The following is a 25,589-nucleotide window of genomic DNA, read 5'->3' as shown; positions in this document are numbered from 1 at the left end:
TATTTAAATCGGTACATTCCTCACTGTACCTAACCTAACTTTATGTTATCGTTTTAACCTGTACGGAACCGAAGGTTCGATACCGAATAATATGACTTGACAATTGTGTTGCGCAATTGAAATCAAGCGTCCGTTCTCGTTACTCTGACGCAACGTCATTTTTGGGAGATTTTCAACTTCCTTCCAAAGTGCGTTAGGTTGTTTCTGGACGGTTCTTTATCGATGAAATAACCGCTAGTATCCGTTGTGTAATCCGAATATACCTGTGTATTTGTGTGATTTCTTGTAACCTCAATTTTGAGTTCACGTTTCTTTTTGCTCCCTGACGAACATTTGTTTTCTCAAACTTTTGCTAAAAGTCTTAGAAATTGATTACTTCGTACCCATTTCACTGACAATGAAATTCTGTGGGTCATTTTTTAAGTTCCAAATTCGCAGAACTTTTCCGAGTTCTTCAAGAAATTTCAGAGGAAATTTAAGCGGTTTTCATTGCAGTTACGGAAACCAAAAAACCCACCACAGTTGGTACGTCACAGAAATCTTCGGCAAGGAATTAAATCACGTCCAAAAATAGAACCTTTCGAAAAACATAATTTCAGGATTTGCGAATTATTCCTATATGCATCATCACTTGTGCGTTGCGTACTAAAAAAAGTCATAATTGCTACTCACGAAACCTGATGCGAGTGCAATCTTAGTGAAAGTAAATTCAATCTAAATAACAGTTTGCTGCAAAAACTTTCCCGAATTGCCGCTGACAATCTCACTAGCATAGTTTATACCGGATATTCCACGCCAAATTGACCAACGTCTGACCCCGAACATCCTGATAATTCTCTTCATATATGTGGCTGTATCGATAGTGATTCCATATGGTATGTACTGAAGTTACAACAAAATTGGGATTAAAAAGAGAATTTTCCGACCTGTCGAGTTATAGAACGATCCTTTTTTCAGTTTAAAAGGTCAATTTAAAAACCAGTTAAATGCTTTGTCGTTACAGCCGTTTGAGGGGTCCTACATTAGAATTATAATTTATTTACGATGGAGAAAATATTATTTATACAATCGAATAACGGGTGGGGGGCAAATAAAGTATGGAGCTGAAAGAGAAACTAATGTTCTATGCAGGGTTGTAAGTAATGCATTACTTTTTTTAATGTATTAATGTTCCAATAATTCTCCATTTTTAATGCAAATATACCCATTAGCCATTAAATTTTAATTTTTGTTGAAAATGATTTCCATTATAGAATAAAAAATTATTGGTTAATTCATTAATTCTTCACTAAAAATTTCACTACCCTGGTTCTGTACGCAAATTGTGTGATACTTACATTTGAAGGCATGGACTGGAAGCTTGAAAGCCATCAAAAACGAATCATGTCCAGTTTTAAAAGGCTAACAGCCGTCATCTATAACAACGACAATGGTCGCTCTAATTGCAATACACCGAAAATGTAACACTCTGTAAACCCAACTTACCAAGAAACGAAGAATAGTTTTCATTTGTCAGGCTATTTAGGGGCCAATGCAACGAGCAATGTTTTTCTTTTTATTCTACTAAATACATTATCTTGCTTAATCCTATTCTGGCGTCTTTTTTACCGAACGTATCTGCAATGAGAAATTAATTAATTGTCTGTAAATTTGGCAGCAATGTAAGTATAAAATATCATTACGGAAAAAATAATATCTTTTACTTTCAATTTTATACGAAAATTATTTTTTTAAGGTACGTGAAAGCGTGCCAAATACAAATTGATCGAAAAATTGACACGCTTTTTATTCATTTCGCTTGGCAAAAAAAGCTACAAAAAATTGGTGATAATTTATAGATGGTTTTTCCGTCTTTTGTAGTCGCAAAGTTCAACATTCAAAAAAAATGTTGACGGCAGTAATTAGAGGTCCAAAGATACAAATATAGGTTTTGGAACAATAGCACTGGGGAGAGAAATGTAGAAGAGCAAATGTTTAAAATCGACAGATAATTACTGTTGTAACGAACTGAACACGCACTGTACAATTATCGTTGGATTTACGACAATGACACATATTTTATACAGGGAGGAAATGTTGTCTACTTCGCAATCAGCTTCTCCTTGGCTGCGTGAGAGCAAAACCAGTTACCCTTTACTCGCGACTGCAGCCAATCGGTTTGTGTAAGGTATCTACATAACACGTGTATGTATGTATGTATGTATGCATGTACTTACGTATGCGTGCAATACTCACGTGTCTCACAATCAGCGTTGTAGCTCAACATGCGACATTCATAATAACGAACCAGCACTTCTAATATCTATTCGCATTTGCAATTCGCAGTTGTTAAAACTCTTGCACACTGATATTGTGTACATGGGGCATTCCGTGCCAAAGCAACAAATTTGATACCTCGCTGTTTTTAATTTGGTTGAAACCTGACCTTCTAAAATAATCGGAAGAAGAGCAATTTTTTGGTAGCCGAACGAGAATGTTTGAATAGAAAAATTTTTAGAAGATTTTGACGTTTGTAACTTAACCTTTTGAGCCAAATAGTATTGTGCTGGGTCAACTTTTACAGCAAGATAGTATTCTATCGTTTTTCGGGTCACTGGTAACGAATCTGAAATCAGATATGAAAAATTTAAGATGACGGATCCAGTATGGCAGTCAAAAATTTCAAATTTGATCGAAAACGGTGAAAAATTACTGCTGACTGGAATCGCCATACTGAATTTTCAAAATCCGATTTCAGATTCGTAACCAGCGACCCCAGAAACCAGAATTTTACCTCCGGATTCGGTCGAATTTGAAATTTTCATCCGCCATATTGGATCCACCATCTAGAATTTTCAAAATTTACCGAAAACTTATAATTTATGTAAAACATGTATATGTGTGGAGGGATAACTTCCTCGGAAATGAATTCCTTCAATTTTCAAAATTTTTTTCAGTCAATTTGTTTTTAACAATAATAATTTAGGTACCGTCGCTATAATTACTCTCGGCTATTGAAAACCTATTAGTATACTATCAGAAATAGTAAAAAACCGCAAAAAAACGTGTTGAAAACATCTCGAAATATACAAAAAATGAATAGAAAATAGGTGATCAGAACACTTACCACTGTGACTCAAAGGGTTAAAGGGGTGCCATGGTCGATTTCGACCTTAACGTATATGTCTCCAAATATCTCACAACAAGTTCACATATTCGAAACTCAAAAAAAGGCTTATCAGTCCCGTTCTATACGCAATCCTGAACAAAAACCCTCCAATACATTTTTATTTGATGCAGAAAAGTGTTTCAAATGAAACAACAAAAAACGGGTCAAATATGATAAATAAAATATTAGAAAAAACTACGGCATCGAAAACGGAATGCAAAAGTTGAAAAAATTTTGTGATTCGACCCACGGGTTTCGCACTATGTCCAAATTTAAAAAAAAAGTCTCCGGACGAAATGATTTCTCTCAGATATCTGAGAAAAATTTCGAAATTCCGATGGACTTCTGAAATCATTCTGCGAAAAGTGGCACAGTTCACAATTAACGAAACCCTATGTATGCCGGTGAAAAACTTGGGTTTTTCCATTTGGTAAAATGGTTAGACAAAGCTCGGTTACATTATTATGCGCGAATGTGTAAATTCGTTAGTCGTTGTACCTGTATACCTTATGTTCGTTTACGTATAAAGATGTCGTGGAATACGTACAAATCTTGATTTCCGCCCTAATATAATGTGTACACGTAGACACAATAATAAACGAACGTAATCACGCGTTTTATGGCAAACACTTGCAGACAAAAATATTGCTATGTATTGCAATGAGTCGATATGTATAAAACTCTATTCTATTCGAATGCTAAGTATTTATACATACATATTATTTACATATTTACATAAACTATTCGTGTAAACATGTAAAAGGCAGTTGAACAGATTGACTCGCAGCGGGTATGTACGTCAACCTGAAAATTCCCAGGACAATATTCCCTATAATTGACCAGATTTTAGTTACACTAATTTCCAAGGAGAAATCCGAAGGTTTTTGCAGACATTCATTTGTACGTTGCATGGTGTTTTTTCATATCTTATGTATGTCGTATATGAGGAATACCACGGAGTTTCACCATTCCCGATATTCTTAATTTCTTTGAGTAGTTGCATGTATAATTAGTGGTATTCTCAAGTACAACCATCCACATTTTTTTGATTCTCGATATCACACCGTTTGACCGTTAGAAACAGATACACTTTGAATTGTCTGGCCACTTTTAAAAATCTGTAAAAATTATTGCAAAATTGATCCCAATCACGTAAAATTTGAAGAAGATCGATCGCATTTTTTTAATTATATAATTAATTACAAGTTACTCGATGTATATAAATCGTACTTAGAGAATACTTGTTAAAATTCGATTATCAATGGGAAGATTTGAACAAGTTATGCAAATTTTATTACTAATTGTAATGTTGAGAAACTTTTTATTTGCCTAGTGAAAAATATACTTCATGATGTCGTAATTATTTCTGTAAATGCGTCGTGCCATTTCGAGTACAAAATAATGTTATCAATGCTCCAAGATATTCTGGAAAGAAATAGTATATTGTGTTACTAGGGCGGAAAGTGAAGGATTTCCGATACGTGTGAAGTTTGCCACTTAAGCCACAAAGGCGAGTGCTGCGTTCACATGAATACTCGTATGAAGTTGGTGGCACGAGCCAGAGGCAAGCGCTGTAATCTCACGAGTCAGATTTCGCCCATTCACACATGCTACTGTGAGTCTGACGCATGCTGCTTTATCCAATACCTATAAAGGGGACTTTTATTTGAGAAGCAACGAAGGTTCTACTGCGCGTAAGATTGGTATTAGGTAACTTACGCTCAATGGTGTGTCAGTGTGCGTGGTAATGAGTTATTCGAAGGTACACATGCGCCAAGGAAAGCCCTAGTATGTAAAATCGAGCAATTCGGTTGCGCGCATGCGCTTGTTTCGTTGTTTCATCACACTGTTCGGAAATGGGGTTCCTTACGTATATTCCACAGGCTTTAACAAGCTTACTTTCCGAGCAAGTGCTGAAAAAAACATTTTGTACAATGTTAACTATTTTCTCGACCTTATCTTGATAATATGTGTGGAATTCTCGGTGTCGAAGGTCAAACGATTGGAAGTCAATGTTTGACATTTCGGCCCTGAGAGGGGCCCTCCGCGGAAAACTATAAATATTTATTGTTGGATAAGGTAACATAGCTAAAGTTACAACAAGTTATTTGTCGTACGATGCACGGTTCACGAGATATTTGAGAAAACGTATTTTTCAAGATGGCGGCTGAAGCTCAACCCCCTCATTCCGCCGACTTGAATTTACATTCAAGGGACACCCCCCAACATTTTACAACAAGAAAATCAGTTCGGTCGAGGATTTTAGAAAAAAAAGTCCCCGGCTCTTGGCCTATTAGTTCACACGCTACTGACGTATGATACACATGCGCCCAGAGTCATCTGTACAACATACCAAGAGTGATGTAATGTTATGTTTGAGCATGTTCAACACTCGTAAGTGTGTTCAACGCAAGTAAGCGTGATCAACACAAGTTTTTGAGGCACCTGTCTTATAGGTTAGAGAGGACCATGTCCGTCCGGGACTACGATAACGGGAGCGTGGTTAAGTTGGCTATAATGTATGCACTGTTGAATCCTGTATAACATACTCGGATGCTCTTTTGATTTTCAAAACTTTCAGCAACTTGGTGGGCTGTACTGCGTTTGTTGATAAGATTTATTTTCATGTCCCCGATAGATAGAATGTCCCTTAGAGGCAACTACGAACAGTTTTCGACAGCATAGTCCATGGTGAGTTAGGTCAATAGATCAGTGACGGCGAGACTTTTGTGTTGGCTATTGTTAACTTTAATTGGCTCAAACTTTTTGGCTCTACTATCTCTGCCTTCACATTCGTTTGCAGGTAGTAGTTACTCGTTTATGACCAATGGAACTTATCTGTCGTGCGTTTCCTTTACCATTATTGACCGTTGCTCGGGCTTTTTCCTATTCATTAATTCTAGTCTATATTGTTATGTTTATGTTACCTGTGTTGTTGTTCTGTTATGTGATGTGATCATCCCGTTTATTGTTGAAATAAATGACATTAAACTTATTGTTAAAATTAAAATTAAAAAAGTGAAAAATTTAAATTGCTAGTGTTTTATGAACTCGAAATTTTATGAGCTACACTTGTAGAAATTTTCTTTTTTATCCTGTTACTTCCAAGTTACGCTTTGGATGATATTTCATTTTGATGAAATGGTTTTTTTTTCTTTCCATGATGGTCTTTTTATCGTTTCTTGAATTACCATGAAATTTCACTAACACTAAAATTCTGTGTCATAATTCTAAAAATATGCGCAACGAGAATTCGAGGAAAAATGTAATTTTCTTTTTTTAATCAATAAGCACAAAAATGGACTACGCGAAAAAACAAAATAAAACATTGTCTCGAGAGAACGGTAAGATGATTCATTGTGTTTACAATCAAATTACCGTCATTTCGTTGTTCGAACTGCTATTTTTCTGCGCTGCCGATGAGCTTTGTTTTATTTTTGTTCTATTTTCTCTCTTTTTACCTGCTAATAATGACGTACATTGCTTATTTGATATCACATTGCAGGAACACGAGATTGTTGTAAGACAAACTTTGTTCATTAGCAATAGCAGTGATCTGCGTATTGTTTTATGTCTAGTCAGGCATTCTTCTTGTACGCTGTTCTTGTTTTTTTGTTATCTTTTTTTACCCGTCTCTCGTGCCTCTTAGAAATCAATATTAGGATTACTTTTTTGTTTTACGTTTTATTTTACATTTTTTATTTTAGACATTGCTTAATTTAATCACAACTCGATTCATTACTATAGGTAATTTATATTTATAGCTATATTGAAAACTGAAATGTGATAATATGTGAAACAAGTGGTAGTATTTTTGCCATAACCAGTGGAACTTTTAGGTCTTTTTATGTTTATTTGAAGTACAGTCCGATCTCATCAAATATTGATAAAGGCAATTCCACGTCAAATTTTACAAGAATTGACTTCGTATTCTTCAAATCGAGCGACATTTTTTTTACGCAAAAAATACTTAAAAAGAGAAGACATGTGTATTTTTGTCTGTCCGGAAATTTTTGCTCCTGAAAATTACGAAATGTTTGCTGAAAAGATCGAGCGTAGGCAAATTCATTGAGATTCATTTTAAGGTCAATAGCATCGGTGCTCCTACGTATTTAAGCGAATTACGTAAAATCCCCTTCTACCACGGTTCCAATAGAACGGATATAGATTTTTTTAAATTTCGAAAATATTTCTTCTCCGTATATCCCCTCTGTAGATTATACCTGAAAAATGAAACCATCCTAAAAAAAATGGCGTCTAAATAATGAAAATTTTTGAAAAATTTAAGTCAATTGTTATTAAAAAAGTAAGCAAAAATTTTTGCTGGTACGTTTTAGGTATAATTAATGCGTTGTAGTGTTTCACAACTTCTGTATGAGAATTACAAAAAAAAAAAATTTATATCTCACGCGGTTCTTTAGATATCGTGGTCAAGTCTCAGAAATATAGTCTCGAGAAAATTGCGTTGAAATCTTCGATACATATTTATATTAGAACTGAGTATAGCCGTAGGTATTCAAGCGATTTGCAAATTTCCTGCACTACAGCATGCAATTTTCAAAGCATGAACTTTCGAATCACAAGTATATTATGTTGTATGTTTCGAAGTATTTAATGCTTTTAGCGGTTGTTTTTTTGTAGTATTTGTGATTATATTTAGTACTTGTGTCGTTTGTGTGAAGTAACAAATAAATTGAAATAACTGATGCAACAAAAGTTGATGAGTGATCCAAATTAATAGATTTTCAACGTTTTTCCTTTAGTTTGTTTATTTTTAAGGTGACTTACACCTTCCCCATTTGGGATTTCTGTTTTCATGATGGTTCATCGTTTTGCAACAAACAAATTTCCAACCCGTGTGTTGAGAAATGAATAAACAGAATTTGTCGGAATAACATGACTAGATGTGATACTTGTTGCTTCCAATCGGTGAGCCAGATCGAGGTAAATGTGAATCTGGAAACCGATCGGAACATTACGTACCATTGTACAATCTCTCGCCAATATTAGAGACTGTCCTCTAAGCAGCAATCTCATTGCCAAGTTACATTTCATGACCATGCGCAACAACGAGTCACAAAGCGAAATACATTCGCTGCTTAATATACATATATATCTAAGCTAGAATTCAGCATTAATAAATATCAGATTACGTTGTCACGAATATCATACTACAGTGGTAATATTTTGTAAATCTAACACGATTTCCTGAACTAACATCAACAGGTTAAACGCTTCATCAGAACTACAGTCCGAGGAAGTTGTCGAATATTTCACACTCCAGTGTATGAATTAGAATATTTTCATCGCCGGCCCCTGAATGTATTTTTAATTAGGCATTGAGGTTAGATTCGATATGATAAGACTCCTTTTTAGATTACATAGAAAACAATCATGTAGTCTTCTTCGAGTCATTCGTAGGAGAATTATTAATAATGCATACTTTGATACCTGATGAAAGGAAATATATCATACGAAGCATTCTGTTCTGCGTTATATACATTTTCTTCTTTCATGCTGAAAAGAATCGTCAGACCATTGAACTTATTTATGAGTAAAATAATTTTTCGAAGCTTAACCGATAGGTAAATCTTTTTTGCTGTGAGATCAGATATCGCTAATCGTTCGATTTACCTCCTTCGTAATACGCAATCTGTGTGGCTAGAAAACCGGGATGCCATGAGAGCGTTATTAGCAAAATTGATTGATGGTTCTCTCCTTGAATCTCGTGTTCACATACATGAAACCCTTTCCTTTTCTGAGCAGGATCTCTTGCACTAGGTGCGTGGCTATGCTAAGCGGCACGACTTCAAATATCTCCGGGCCAGGCGTGAGGAAGTTTTCTCAAGAAGGATACTGGAGCCAAGCTTTTACGGATTCGCTCTTTAGATGACCTCCCGGCTGTTCAGCCTGAGCAGCCCCTTATCGGCATTCGACCTTTGCGCGTGAACAGTGGTCGTCCTTCTTTATCGTGTGAGCTTCCGTTGGCTCCACCAGCTGATCGTTCTGTTTCATCTGGTCGCTGTCACGGCTACTTGAAACTCTGCCACTCTAACGTTCAATTCCTGGTTGCTCGTTTTCATAACTTTGCTAGCTACTTTAGAGACTATTTTTACGACACGATGATGTATTGCAGAGGCAGGGTAGCTGTATACGTACATTCTAATCCAAGTGCTTGAGTAATCCTAAGGTTTCCTGGCCAGTATTGCCATAAGCCAGAATTTATGATATCGGATATTGCTATTCCAATTGCGTCCAAGTTACGGTTTTCCGTTGTGTACCATCTTCGTGAGATTGGGTGTTTGAGTGGATTCGAGGACACTTTTTCTGAACATGTTTACCAAAACCTTGTTATTGGTGGGGATTTTAATGCGAATCTCTTGTCATGCTCCTTCCACTCTGAGCAATTGCTGCTATTATTTGCGTGTAATAATTTGTATGTCGTTACGTTTGAGCCTACGCATTACACTGAAGACTCTTATACGTGGGTGGATCTTTGTGTAGTTGACGATAGTGAGAAGATTGTATTCCAAGGGCAGTCGGGTGCTCCGTTTCTGTCAGGGCACGAATGATTTTGTGTTGGCTACCCGCTTAAGTTACCTCGTCCCGCTCCTAAGTCGTTCAGTTACCGGGACGTCAAGAAGATCGATGCGCAGGCCCTCCTTAAACCAAAACAGGACCTCTGTGCTGGGTAAGGAATTAGTCGATAGAGTTGGAATCGCCGATAAGCTTGCCTTGCTTAATACGCACTTACTTGACACCTTGAATAATCACGCCCTGTCCAAAACGTGTCACACTAAGCGTACTCCTGCCTCTTGGCTAACTGACTATATTCGGCGTCTCACGAGGGATCGTATTGATAACTTTAAAGTATTTAATAAGGCTCTGTGCTTGGTGCTGTACAATAGGTATAAAACCCTCTGAAATCACGTCCAACTGCTAACTCGGGCTACTGAGTCTACCTGTTACAACATCTCTTTTCTGCACTCACCACGCCCAGATCCTTATGGCGTGAATTGAGACATTTCGGTTTGTGTAAGCAACGCTAGGTTGTGCTTCCTGTAGATCTGACGCCTAACCGTCTTAACGCCTATTTTGCACAGACTAGTACCTCGGGTCTTCCTTGCCTTGTGGTTCCAATTGTCCTTGACTCTGAGTTTAACTGTAAACATTTTTATTTTCAACACATCACGCCTGTCTACCTTGCTGAATTAGTTCTTTCATCCACTTCCAAAGCCTCCGGCTGTGATGGCATAAGTGCTAGACATCTGCGTCTTGTAATGAAATCACTGTTTCCATTTATACTGGAAATCTGTAATTATTCGATTACTAATTCTGTTCTTCCCCTTTTATGGAAGAACCTTTGGTTCAACCGATCAACCAAACTAAGAACCCTGTCTCGTGGGATGATTTTCATTCCATTCTTATTCTGTGTGCACTATCCAAGGGTCTTGAAACGATTGTGTATTATCAGCTCGCCGGCTATCTGGAGCGCATGAATTACTTGATTCGTATAAGTTGGGTTTTCGGTGTAAATATAATATGTAGTCAACCCTGCTCAACTAACTGGTAAGGTCAAATAAGCCATGGATTCTCGTATGGTCATTCTGTTACTTTCTGGGCTGGAATTAAATCAGGGGTTCCTCAGGAGTTTGTGCTTGGCCCGTTATTCTTTTCTATCTTTTTAAATGATCTACCGACAGTGATGTGTGATTGTGAGCACATTCTTTACACAGATGACCTTCAAATTTATTTCACGTTTTCTTCGGTGAACATTAATAAAGATGTCAGACGAGTTTTTGAGGATGTGCTGGCCATTTCTGACTGAGCTTTGAATAACTGTCTCAAAATCAACTACGAAAAGACTAAGGCGCTGTTATGTGGTACTGTGAGGTTTATAAATCAGCTCAATGCCACTCCCCTACCTCCTATTATAGTCGGAAATCATTGTATAAATTATGCTAATGAAGTTAAGAGTCTTGATCTCGTGTCGATGCCTACTCTTTCCTAGAACGAACGTGTTACAAAATCTGCAATAAGATCAATACCGTGTTACATCATCTCGACTTTGATAGGACGTTGTTTTCTGTTACACTTATCCTACAGAACAGGAGGCTCTATTTTATCGGGTGTTACTTATTCAACGTTTTGCACTCTGGCAGTCCTGCTTACCTGGCAGAGTCTTTTAGACCTGCGGAGTCTCGTTTGCCACGTAAACCCATCGCTTACAAGTGTTGTTCTGCCGGACAGTCTGTTATGAATGGTCATTTGTTGTTACGGCATGCTACCTACAGAATTCTTGAAGCTGAAGTTAGTAACGTTACGGTAACGAAACATCAGGGAAATCTTCTCTATTGTTTAATTTGAGAGTAACTTTCAATGAGTTGGCTTTTCAAAATATAAATGTGTTTTGTTTAGTGTGGTTCACTAAACAGACAATCCTGAAGGTGCGAAGTAACGATCTTTCCTAAACACGCATCGTTACAATAACGTTACTAACTTCAACCTCAATCGTATTCGCTGCCTACTGCAATTTTTGAGGTGAAAACTGGTAGGGCTGTTCAAGGTCAACATATTTACCTGTTTCCTCGATCTTAAACGACGATCTTACAATGCTGTTGTCTAGCTTTATTTTCATTTTATCCGCTGGTCCATTCCTTCTGCATTTTATTTATTTATGTTTACTCCTTGTTAGTTATTTTTCTCTTATCTGTCACTGCTGTGTGTATGCTTACATCTATTCCTTTGCTATTACTTCCATTTTTTACTTTATTTTATTTTATTTCATCGTTACGTATGGTAACTCTTCATGCTGCCTTAGGGGACATGTCCCAAGGTAAATCAATTGTAGTTAAACTGCTAATTTCTGTGTAGAACAGTGCCTCGCTATGTTATCTTTAAAGTCATACAACTTTCAAGCGTATCTTATACATCTAGACTGAAAGGCAAACGATGAAAATTGTTAAGCCAACTGATGATTTTGATGAGATTAAAAATATATCAAATTTTATTCTCAGCTCTCCCCTTATTGATTGCATCGAAACAGATCTCAAATGTAAGCTCTTCCTGCGAGCTTTTTGAATAAAATTCTCAAATGTTGGAGTCAACCGTGAATGGAGAGAAATATGTGATCATATTTTCACCGTATATGCCAAGGGCATCTCTTAGCGATAACAAGACTGCTTCGACTTACGCGTAAATTTTTGTTATTGACTCTCGTACACAAACATGTATGCATAAATAATTGTTATGCGTCCATGAATTTTAAAGCTAATTGTATGTTTCTGCACATGCAGTTCCTCGTTTACAGGCATGCACAAATAAAAATCTGTTTTTTTTTCTGTTTCAGTAACTTGGCGCACCCGAATTGGGATATTTCTGTACATCATGCTTTGCACTTTAGTTTTACTATGCATGGTCAGCCAAACTCTTGCACAAGGCTACAACGTAAGTGAAAATCACTACATTTCGTAAGATATTAGATTAATTACATTATTGTATTCTTACTTTTACACTGATACTCAATAGAATGGCAAAATGCTGGTATATGGATAAATAGATTAAAAAGTGTAACCAATCACTTAAAAAAAGATGCTTCCCAGCTGATTGTGAGAGTATCTTTAATTTACGAAATTAATGTAGGTAGTTCCTAGTTCTTGTCTAGCGATCTTAATATTGCATGAAAACAGTCTCACGATGGATTTCCGCAATCATCGTTCTTCCGGATTTCCGCAAAGTGACTCAGCTATGCACTTTTTGGCCCTTGAAGTGCGGAAAATGTGGGAATAGCAACACGTGTGAAAAAAACCACACATTTTTTTGCCGATTTTCGGGATATCAGTAACTTTCCTGAATTACGGTACAAAAGGGCGATCCACCGTCGAAATTTGAACCTCTTCCGTTCGTTTGTTTATTTAACATATCAAGAAAAATTAAATATCGTTTCAACGAAGTTTACGCTGATACGCGTAAAAGAATAAAAACTGCAAAGCTTTCTGCTGTAGCATTCTCGTTTTCCATATGATCTTGAATAGTACATTACGCAACAATGGAATAATCGACTTTATTCCCGTTTTGCGCATAGAATTTTATTCCTGACTTAACTGCGACCGCCATATTGACTCGAAAAGTGGCTACTCCATTAGCAAATAACCGGGAAGTAAAAACGTTTCTGACGTAAATGCAGGAAAAAAGTATAAGGGAATCATATGCTACTTTTGTCCCGCTCTTCAGGTCACTAAAGTGGCCACTACAGTTGAGTTAGGAATAAACTAGTTTTGTGATGTTTGGTCTAATGTCGACTCAAAACTCAATTGCATTAGGCAAGTGTTGATCAAAACATCTTAATTTATAAGCTCGAGTGTAACGAATTCAAAAAAAAACAGTTTCCTCGCGCTGTAGTTTTTACTGAGCGTTTATCCGATTAGACATTGTTTTAAAAAAACAAGTCAGATTTAAAGAATATGGCCACTCTGGCATGACATTGGTGATAGCATAATCATACATTTATTAACGCTGAATTTTACCATGATCATGTAATCATGTAACGAATGTATTTCACTGCTTGACTTGTCATTTGGCACGATCATGAAATTTAGCTCACCTGCATTCAGCGACTAGCAAACAGAAAGTTTCAGATCCAACAAAGTTATTCCTACACTATGAGTTGGAACTTTTTGTCTCACGCGATTCAAGCTATAAGGTTGGCGAATAATTATTTTAACAACATCCATGATTAATATATTCTTAGAATTATAACTCCGAGTGAAAAACTGTTTGAAATATATAATGCTTTGTTTTGAGAAATCTATTTTCACATCACAAGGATGTGTAAAGGCGTAACGGAGTACATCAAGATGAACCGATACCGAAACTTATTAGTGAAACTCATTTCACAAGGTTCTCATGCCAATATGGTTTTTAATAGGAATTTTTCGCGATATCAGTAATATCCTAGCGATGTAAAAGCTATGTACGAGCTTTCACTGAAGTGAAATTGAACACGGACAGCGAAGGTATTTCCAAGCTCGGAGTACGCAGTCGTAGGATTTAACGCCATTATCGTAGATTTTGACGAGAAAATTCTTTATTGAACTTCATGGTGCGTCAAAAGATGTTTCATGATATCGCTTCAGTAAGGCGTCAAATTTGCAAATTTTCAGTATCTAAAATCAAATCTTTCTACTAAATTGTGGTAACGTCAATGGAAGAGAGAATCTTTGCGTCAGTTGATTTTAAGCAATTAAATGTTGATCTCTTCAAAGTAAAAGTGCAAACAGTGGTAAAATAATTTTACATTTGATGTTGTGCTGCTTTTTATTATCAAGTATTGTGCCATGTAACGTTTATCATCTAAATTTGTTATTTCGTGGTGTTAGATTCAGAAACGAGATGCAGTTTGAAGTTCCGGCTAATTAACTTTAATCAAAACATCAATTCTTTGACAATATTGAGATTCCACGATAAACATTTAAATAATTAATGAAACTCGGGTAGCTGGAAACTGTGCAAATTCAATGAGCTCGATCGATTAAAACCTCAGGACCATGAAGCGAGACACATAACATTAAGTGATCAATTTACCAAACATAGCCACGTGAAAAAAGCCAAACTAGCAGAGAGATTAAAGAGTATAATTATAACTGATCTTGTGGGGGCACAAGGTACGAAAAGCTTCGATCAAGCAAACTTAGCAATACGAATTTTTACACAAATTTCTAAATTTTTCATCAGTGAACTGTTTCCATAGACTAAAAGTAATATAACTGTTTTCTTACAGCGTTAATGAAAATTTCTGAATACTGATTCAACTTGTGTAAGACGAATAATGAAAATGAAGTTCATGTGTTTGGTAGTCGCGAATAAAAACTAACAAATCATTCCTGATCGTCATACACTAGTTCAAGTTATTTTTATAAGTTGTAGAACTTTCGATGAATCTAGACGCATAACTAATAGCCTTGCAAACAACAAGTACTGAAATTCATCAGAAGCACCTCCAAAAAACCTTGCGCCAAGTACATCAGAGTGGAAAATAACGACAAGAATTTACCTTGCAGTCTAGAAACCAGCAAAATAATTACTCACCAAGATTCATTTTTAAAAATACCTCAATAAATTCTGGCGAAAATAAGTTTGTCTGCAAAAAAAAAAATGTTTCAATCCATACTCATTGCTAAGCACGAATACATTTGGTCTGCCAGCACATCTGGAAACAGATCCAGTTCCACCAAAGTACAGTGAATAACGATGCAATCCTTGGGGGCCATACGCATTCAAAAGTAGATTTCATCCAAGGCTCTACGTTTGGATCCATAAAGGATTCTCTCTGCATTCACAACGTAATGTTGAACTCGATTTATTTATTTTTTCTTAACTACCATTTTCATACTTTTACAAAGTTATGTGTAATTTCTCGGCTAATAGCAATGGAAATTTCTTTTTGTGATTTGGAAAAACCTATTTCCATAATGGCGTCTATATTATAAAAAGAGATTCTTCAAGGTATGAAATCTGCAACACAATAAAAAAGAAGGAGAAAAACCACGATCAACATTATGCAACGAGTGCGAAACAGAGTCGGAGATAATTTTTTTTTTTTTTTCTAAATCTAACGAAGCTACCTTCTTCTACTTTGAAACGGGATTTCGATCATTCGTTCATGTTTTGTCTTTGACTGAGAGATCCAACTTCTTATCCCGATCGAAAACTCAAAAAGTGATCCCAAAATTTCGGATGGCACTGTGTACGTGTAATATGTCACGTATATGTTATAATATACAAACCCACACCGCTGTAGGAATTTCACTGCCAATGGGCAAAGTCCAGAGATAAAAGTTAACGAGATTCTTCCGACAACCGGATTCCGTCGTAGTCCGAGCTCTCGCTTACGATTAAAAACGATCTCTAGCTCTCTTATTTGAAGCCAGAAGCTCAGGTGTAATTATGTACTTTCTCAATTTTTTTTTTTTTTTTAATTGATCAACTATCGACTAAGGTTTGTCAATAGTTTCATTTGTTAGGAAAATCTGAAGCTTACGAATTAGGCATATTCGAAAACGTCGATTGAGCGATCACACAGGTCTGCAAACAAATATTTTTGTTTCAGCTGCATGAGAAGTTTTTGGTAAATATTATGTTATGATTGTGCTGAAACGAAAAATCAGTTCCATTTCCGTCCATCGCGTACAATATTCTTGCAAAATACAATGTCTTTGTTTGAAAAAAGCATAACAATAATGAAAAAACGACAATTTTTTTACAATGAACTAAAAAATATTTCTTATAAAATTAAACAAACAATTTCTTTACGATATGTATTTAACATTCCATGTTCATTCTTTTCCCCAATGAAACCTTTTCTTCCTCTCTTCGATACACCTCCGAACACACTTCCGCTTTCCATTTTCTGTTTCCCTGCTTGTATTTATTCTCGAGTCTCACTCTAATACATACTAAATCGAAGTAAGAAATCACTTTTGCATAGGATTGTTAGCAACAAGAATAAGATACCAGATTTCTAGTTAAACGGAAATTTCACTCCAAATGAAACTACAAACACTAGTTCTAGAAAAAATCTGACGCGATGGAACTTTTTGAATATTTTTTCCCGTTTCAGTGAGTAAAAATCTGTAAGAAACAGCATTAAAAAAACAAAAAAAAAAAAACCTGTGCAGTTTTTTGGTTGCAGACCTGTGTTATCAAAGTTGTTTTCACAGTACTCTAAAATGCCATTCCTATATCTCTGCAGCTTGGTGTACTGATTCTATAGGTGAAAAATATAATATAGTAAGATGCACGCCTGCTACATTCACTTTCATTTCTGGTACAGCTGTCAGAGCAGTGCTACGTATAGGTATAATACCTACTTAACAAATACCCGGGAAAGCGTAGTCTTGCAGTCTATTTTACACACGATGTGGTACTTTTAATAACGGTTCCTTACCAGCTCGGTAGTAATGGATACCTACAACTATCTACATGTACTGTTCTCATTTTTCGCAAGGATTTATACGTTCGGCATGTGTCGGGCGTACAGTCCAGTCAAAAAGCGTGGAAACCGGAGAAGTTGAGAAACAAAGGCTTAGAATTAGTAACCGAATTCAGCTCTCGCTAGTTTTGTGAGAAAACTATCTCCTTGGTTGATAGAAAAATTGAAACTGCGAACCTTTTTCGTAATTAACCCTCTCGTCACCATAGAACTGTTCTTTTTAGTCTAAAGTTAGTGAAGTTGAATCCTCCGAATGTCAGAAATGTACGAATAACGAATATGCTTGACTAGATAGGATATTTTTATTTCGGAACAAATTATGTATAGAAGAAGCAATGTGAAAAATGGGATCTTTTACACTTTTTTTTGTGTTATTTCTCTTATTCCTCACTGAATTGGAAAAAATCGTATGGTTTCTTAATCTGCAGACTTCCCTCAACAAGGCTGTTAAGTATTTTAGTATCTCTGGGCTCCGGAATTCAACTACAAACACATAAATTGAACTTGTATAGTATTGTATTATACAAACATGTGAATTTTCCCGTAAATAGTTCTGCCCCTTAATTTTGGCCCACTGAACGGTTTGGTGAACTTATCGGTGAATTCGAGAACCGTGAGTGAAGGCAAAAAAGAAGAAAGAAGGTTAGAACAATTACTCGCGCCTCATCGGTTCGTCAACGTTTTTTTTTTTTCAAATTCTCTTTTTTTCTAACAAATAATGTCCAGCTTTTGACGATCGGTTAAACAAAGCTGATTCGTCGTCTATTACGAATTCTCTTGTCCGTGTTTCAAGTATAATTTATAATATTGTAATAACGAAGAAGATAGGTCCTGTACTCGTCTTCGAATAACGATTACAGAGCAGACGACATCAATCGTAGTAAATTTCCACCGTTAAATTCGAGAAATTCAAAATCATTTAAGCATTCTCTCGCTTTATTTAACTATAAAACCCAGCACACATCGTAAGATCTCGATAACCTCGGCATTTTATCGTTCTTGTGCAATGAATCGGAATCTATGGTCATGTTCTATTGCTTTACCGACCTTTTCAACCCCATTCTTCGGTATCTTTTATTTATATTTATCGAAGAGCCGCGATTTAATCACATTGCAATAAAACACATATAAATAAGTAAAGTTGTAACGTAGTTGTACTAAATAAGTAAATATACGACGCAGTTATACACAAATATTGCAAATTATTTTTCAATAAGTAATCGATTATGGATAACTAAACTATACAGATGCAAAACCATTAACACTGATATTTCTTTCGATATTTTAGAATTAAATTTGCATATTGTTTGCACAAATTTTACTCGGCTGGGGTTTTTCAACTTTGAATGAGTCGGGATCAATTAAATTGAGTTATCGAAGCTGGTGGTTTTCGAAATGACGTGAGTCTGATCTGGTCGAGTTGAATTATTATTATTATCAATATTATAGCTATTTTCGTTCGTGTTTTATCTTTTTAAACTTTACAATGTATAAAATGATTATTGATCTGATAGTTGCAAGTTTTTTTGACAAAGATGTACACGGTATAAGTGTAATTAAATTACCCATGTAATATTTGTTGTTTTTCTCATGGCTCTATTTTTTTCTTTTCCCTCGGTTTCAAAGTAAAGACGCCGCGTAAAGTCTGTCTTTTATCCATGTTTTTTTGACGTACAGGTGATAGTTTTGCGAATTTATGCGCAAACAGTACGCAGCCGCAGGAAACTGTTTATATTGCTTACCTAAAATTTTTATATTTATTTGCTGTACTATATATATACATATTTATTCACGACAGCGAAATGAGACAAGTTCCAAGTAATGTTTTGCAGACTACGCGTGGGGAAAAACAAATTTGTCGCGCAGTATTGCAAACGGTGAATAAACCACCTGAATGCTTCTAATAAATTCCTCAATAATGGGAGACGCGATGCTCAGAAACGAAATCGTAAATTACATTATATTTTCTTTAATACAGAAAGTGATAAATAAATACACACCAAAAAAAAATTTCTAGTTGTGGTTGCTGTAGCGTACTTGACTGTTTTTTTTTTTTTTTTCTCCTCTTTTATTCACCAAAACCGAAAGATGTAGTTCTTCGTACGTAATGATAATTAGTTTTGTGGCAGTAACGAGAATATATATTCATACTGGGTGGTTACTCGATTGCACCACATTTTTTCGTAATTCCCACAGATATTGAAACCGCTTCCAAAACGATACCCATTTCACTACAATATTTTAGCAACTATAACTAATGAAATTTCTCACAGTACATCCACTGCATAACTCTGATATAACGTAATATAAAGACTTGGTGTATACTTTTTTTAATGAATAATTTTCTATAATCAGCGTTCAACCGCATAAGGGAAAAAAAGAAAAGAAAAAAAGCTAACGAACGAATCGAGTCTCAATGCGAGTTAAAAATCGTGAATCGCAACTCGGCGATTACCCAGTTCGTTGGTTATTTCGCCAGCGTGCCTATTATGAAGCCATTGACTAACTGGCTGCAAGAGTTTCAACACACGTTAAGCATAATACGTAAACCGATGTGTGCAAAGATTCGATTCGCTGCATTGTGCGGTGGCGTTTAGTTTCCAATCGCTTCACAGACTCCGCGGCTGTGTTTCTGTTTCAAGGTCTCTTTCAGTCATAGATTGTACAAATGAAACACCTAACCAAGTACGCAAACTAGGCATAAGTGATAGGCCAAGAGCCAGGGACTTTTTTTCTGCAATCTTCTACAGGGTTAATTTTCTTGTTTGGAAAATGTTCTCGGGTGTTCCCTGAATGTAGGTTCAAGTGTTAGGCGTGAGTTTCGGCCGCCATCTTGGAGAACACGTATTATCAAATATCTCCCGAGCCGTAGCGTCGTACGAGAAATTCACTAACCTTTCTTGTATATGGGTAATAAAATTTTCTGCAACTTTTATACCGTCCTTTTTTCTCTATAGTGGATAGATTTTTATACATAGAGCGGCAAACTATTTCCAAAATCGATATTGCCAAACATATACGTAGTTAACGGTTGATGAAATAGTAAAAATGGCGATGATGAAATTTGTAGAACATAAAACTTCCCATACATTTTCTTTTTTTTTTTTTCCCCTGAAATCGCTTCAAAAGATATTTCACAAAACGTGTTTTTCAAGGTGGCGAATGAATCCCCCCTCTTCCGATCCGTCAACTTGATTTTACATTCAGGGGACACCCCTTAAAATTTTCCAACAAGATAATCAATTCTGTAGAAGATTGCATTATGAACCTTCTTTTTCTGCACCGGCTCTTGAAATATGACTACCGCAGGTGAACGTTATTGAATCAAGTTCTGCCGGTTTTCCCTCAGGAATCCACCTACTACGTATGGCCCATTCCGCCAATTCTTAACCAGAAAACTGCTCTCAAAAAGCCAATTGGTCTGCCATTCTAACATCTTATTGTATGTATAATGTGACGAGGTGTGATACACTTGTTGCTATAAATATTAGTTTCAAAACACAGAAGATGATTAAGATTTAAACCGTCGATACCTGTAATGCAAAATGGTTTTATTGTCGTTTGCAAGGTGACATTTAAAACCTTTCCATTATCAGTGCCGAATCAAGGCACGGGCCCCGATATTAAAATTTTATTTTTAATGAAATCAGTTTATATATGAAGTTTGTAAATTTAGTTTGAGCAGGTCGGTAAAAATAAAAACATGACTTCAATTTTATTTAAAAAAAAAATCAATTTCATCCTTAATTATCAACTTTACTGAATGAGAGCTACGTGTATTTTTCTTACAGGTCTGTTACGCTTATTTAGAAAAGTGTGATCAACCAACAATAAGCTTACATGAAAGTATACATTAAGATGATCCTTAAAATAAGCCAGGGACAATTTTGACTGAGCCACCCTCTGAATCAGTTCAAAATAAATGAAGAAAAATCTCTTTCAAATAATAATTCTCCGCGTTAGCCCTAAACGATCACGAAAAGGAGTTAGGTTAGCCATTCAAAATACATCGCTTTGTACAATATTTATAATTATTCCACTGCAGGACTAAATTTTTGCAAAAAAAAAAAAAGAAATCCGAATTTGTAATGAATTAGTGTGCATTGATGCTAATGGGTACTGGTAACCTATTAAGGCACCAACATCTTCTCAACAGGGTTGGATACCTGAGACGCGAGAGCATGGAATGATAGTGCAATGAAAATTTCTCATTTTTCTTTTACTCCAAATGATACCATGTTTTCGGACAGTATTGAGAAAAAATTGATATTATTCCCGGAAAAGTACAAATTATTTTTAACATTTTTTAGGGATTTCAAGAAATTTTAGGGTGTTTTTGAAAAAAAAATTTTAACCTTACGGGACTTCACTTTCGAATAAAACCCCTCGAATGAAAACCATATTTTTTAAGTTTTTCCAATTTTCCACGAACTCGATATCGAAATACAAATCGAATCAAGTTCTGGGAGCAGCTTTGGTTCTTTGCAAACTGCTCTTTTCAATGAAGATCTCAAAAGGTCCGAGTTTCCGGTTTCCTGACCAAGTTGTGCGAAAAATCAGACCAATTTATAGAGAAAGCTCATATTTTTTCAAACCTTCAATCCATATCACAAGTCCGCAAAAATCCGAGTCCTGGTACTTCTGTGTATTTTTTTACGGTGTCACGTTGTGAAGATCTGAGATGGATTTCTGAGAGGAAGTGGAAAGTTTTAAAAAAACAGTCGAAATTATTATTTTTTTTTTTCCTTTTTGTAATGCAGTTTGAATAAGTATGAACGCATCAGTACACGAATATTTGGAATAACACTAGGATCGTGAAAATGTTTTTAAAAATTGCCAAAAATATCAGTTTTCCTACAAATCTGCTGAAATAAAATTTTCTTACAAAGAAATTCATATATTTCTATAAAATTCTTACAGAAATCGTGCGAAATTTTTCAACAGTTTTACCCAAAAGAACTGTAAAACTATCAGAAATTCAAATTCGAAGTAAGATCGGTGAAATTTTTGAAAGGTTCTGAAAATTATTTCCGCCCCTTTCAATTGATACAAAGTCTTTGCAAAAATTCATCTCATGGTTTCTTCTGTTTTGTAACTTACTATCAACTTGCTTGAAACCCGTTCCACCAACTCCGATCCGATGTGAACCTGATGATTTACTGTGATATTTTGAAACTTCGCAAAGTTTTACTGTTTGTTTTTTAATAAACTCTGTCTGCTAAAAATTTATATCTGTTTTGAAGCAATGACTTTCAACAGAAATATATGCGATTTGGAATTTTTTTTTTTTGCTTACCTTACGAGGTCGACGACCTGGTCTGAAATTGTGTACACGCGAGAAGATGCTCTTCAACTTTCATGTATACCAAAATTGAAATGTTTTCGCAGCTAACCTAGCCTTAACAGTTCATTATTATTTTACACCCCAATACATTTAAAATTTATTACAATTAATGAAAAAAGACAAATTTTATTTAGCTAAAATAAAATATTATTTATGTTCCAGATACACAAACACATGACAACGGAAGAGATGCTGTCAGTTTTCCACACCGAGCAACAAGATTTGGGTAATGATTTGAAATTACAGTTGAAGCGTAAATTATAAATACATGCTCAAGATTGCTTGCAGCGGTTTTTTATTTTTCCTTCTTTTTTTTACGCTATTTTGTTTTCGTAAGGTGAAGCAAAATTTATTTGTAATACAACTGTCGTGAATCATTCCGATAATGAATCAATATTTACTCGTCAAATATCGCAGAACAGTTAAATAGCGAAAAGCAAAAATTTGCGCGTCGACATTTGTCAGAAATTCGTGGGAACGTTCACGACAAACTGTTAACTGACTGACAGAAAAATGTCCTATTCGTAGCTCTAAACAACGCATGTCATCTCCATCAGTCTTGCAATTTCTGCGTAATTCGTATCATTTGCAGATTGCGAGAGTATTGACCCATTAGAGTCGGCGTTGTGCAACGTGTGTTTGTTGACGAAGTATCTCGTGCCAAATCACCCAGCCTACTGTGACTCTGACGATTTGAGATTTTGTCTTGTCCATTTTTTTTTTCGTTTACACTGTTCACAAAAACTAACCTTTGAAGTATAAATTTTTCCTTGCAGTCAAATTCCTTGAAACTGGGTATATAAGGGTTTTCGAGGTCGTTGATTTCAAAAATGAGGTTGGATCTGACAAACTTACAAAATTCAAAATAATGGATCCAATAGGCGCGAATGATCAATTTTTATATTTTCATTCCACCATAGTCAGACCACCATTTCGAATTTTGAACTTCTGATGTTGGATTGCTTTCAGCGACCCCTAAGACCCAAGATTACCGACTTTCACTTTTTCATTCCCCATAACCTTCTCACAATTATAAGTATTCTGTAAAAAGACGCATTTTCAACGCATTTACCTCAAATGGTTTAAAAAAGTGTTAGATAAATCGATTTATAGCTCGAGGTATGAGCTTCAGGATAGTTATTGCATATTGGGCTATATCATTCAATCATTCAACAATCCTTTGTATTATGATTTGCATTTTCATGAATCGTAAAAAAATTGTCCGAGAAATTTCGTTCAATGTTCGTTAAAATTTGAAAAACGGGTTTTCAAAAAGATGAGCAGAAATGGATAATAAATGATTGCATGAGATGCACCATGCAGGCGTTTGAGTTAGAAGTTAATATTCAATAATTTCGACGCGAGTCGCCTTAAAGAGATATATCTTTGCAAAAAAACTGGTATAAACCAAATGCACAATATGCATTTTGAAGTTTATGTCTCTAGCTTCAAAATAATCATTTGAGAATTTTTTTACACACGTTTTTCACTTAATTACGTACATTTGAAACTTGGACACTTTCAACATTTGTACGAACCTTTCGTTTTTCGTGAACAATACGGGATAGACTTCACTCCATAAACTATCAACAAAAGTGTATAAAGCCTTCTTTAACACTAATAGGTCACTGGAGGTGAATTTCACCCCAAACATTTGTGAAACTCCTCGTAGAATCCCTTAGTCGTGGAAATGGACCTCGTGGCACAATTCTTCATGCGAAATAAAGACCTTTTTTCGACATTTTTGGCACTTTCTTTAATCAATTTCGGTGAGGAAAACTGAGTGAAATTTTTCTGCGATCCTTAACCAATGACTAAATATTTTTTTTAGATTCTTAGAACTCATTTTTGAAGCGACATATTGCGGTTGCGGCGAATTTCACCCCGTGTGAGCGTTATGCGATACTACTGAGGCGTGACCAACTAGAGTTAACAATTTTTTTGTGAAAATTATACAAGAAAACTGAAAAAGAATTATTTAATTTTTGCAGAAATGCGTACAAGTACTAATACTACATCCAACGAAGATTGAAAGACTAAACCGAAAGTGGGATTCCGTTTTTTTTTTTCAATATTTCCAGGAGCATTCGCATTTTTTTCCCAATAAATTCGACTTAATTAGTTGAAAAAACTTTTATATGTTCCGTATTATGATTTAATTTTAAGAAACCTTAAAAAAATTTGGCCATAAAAAATACTTGTCTAAGTAAGTATGTCGAAATTATTAAGATCACAAATTTAAATCCTTCTGAAAAAAATTGAAAAATTCGGATCCCATTTTTTTATTTTAGGCTTGAAATAATCGTTTTATATCTTACAAATTGTGTAAATTGTCTGATCATCGTTTTCGTAGAGGGCTTGAATAATTTGTAGAGAAAAATTATTGAAAAAATCAATTTTTAAAAACAATTTTGTGTACGTTTTCGGGTGAGGACTGCCATGTAATCAAACAAAATAAGAAATTTCAAAATGATCAGCGTCACAGACTGGGTTATTTTACGTAGAAAACCCAATATATTATATAAAGTATAGGTATACGAGTGGACGGCTGGAAAACAATGTGAATTTTGGGAAGTTATACCTCGATAGTCAATTATTCAATTCAATTCAATTAGGTTTGTTTTATTCGAAAGTATGTAAATTGAACAAGTAAACCATTTCGATCGGTGTCATATTTTGCAGTGCCCACATCTCAAAAACTGCTCAACCAGTTTTCTACAAATTTATGCAGTATTCATTGATAGTTTATTCTCTGTGATCTACATTTTTTCTCAGAAAAATGACCGCGACTTAAGCTGAAATTCGATTTTTCGTCCAAGACATACGAATTTTCAATTTAATTAACAAATGAAAAATTCGACACCTAAAAAGATGGGGTCATGGCAAAGAAGATAAACTATCCGAAAATACTGTTTGTAGATTTGAAGTAAATCAGTTGGCATAACCTGTAACCCAGCAAAGTAATTAAGGTCTTATTGGACGGATATTCCAAACCAAAAATCAGTTTCGGTGAGAATATTTCGTGATGAGATGAAAATCCAAAAAAGATCAACCATAACCAAATTGATAAGATAATTCGTTTTGAATAACAATAATACCAAAAAAAT

At 35.4% G+C, this 25,589-nt stretch overlaps 1 protein-coding gene across 8 annotated transcripts in view; it reads left to right on the top strand.

The window, feature by feature from the left end:
• LOC107218913 (venom metalloproteinase 3) overlaps positions 1 to 25,589 on the top strand; it is a 109,354-nt gene that overhangs the window by 42,125 nt on the left and 41,640 nt on the right. For all 8 annotated transcript variants that reach the window (XM_046732911.1, XM_046732910.1, XM_046732908.1 and 5 more), the window contains exons 3-4: positions 12,498 to 12,595; positions 22,645 to 22,708. In XM_046732911.1, coding sequence (XP_046588867.1) covers positions 12,536 to 12,595; positions 22,645 to 22,708 — 124 coding nt within the window. In that variant the 5' untranslated portion in view covers positions 12,498 to 12,535. The remainder of the gene's footprint in view (positions 1 to 12,497; positions 12,596 to 22,644; positions 22,709 to 25,589) is intronic.

This window comes from Neodiprion lecontei, chromosome 2 (genome assembly GCF_021901455.1).
Source record: "Neodiprion lecontei isolate iyNeoLeco1 chromosome 2, iyNeoLeco1.1, whole genome shotgun sequence".
NCBI classification, from domain to species: domain Eukaryota; kingdom Metazoa; phylum Arthropoda; class Insecta; order Hymenoptera; family Diprionidae; genus Neodiprion; species Neodiprion lecontei.
This window is presented reverse-complemented; position numbering and strand designations above follow the sequence as displayed.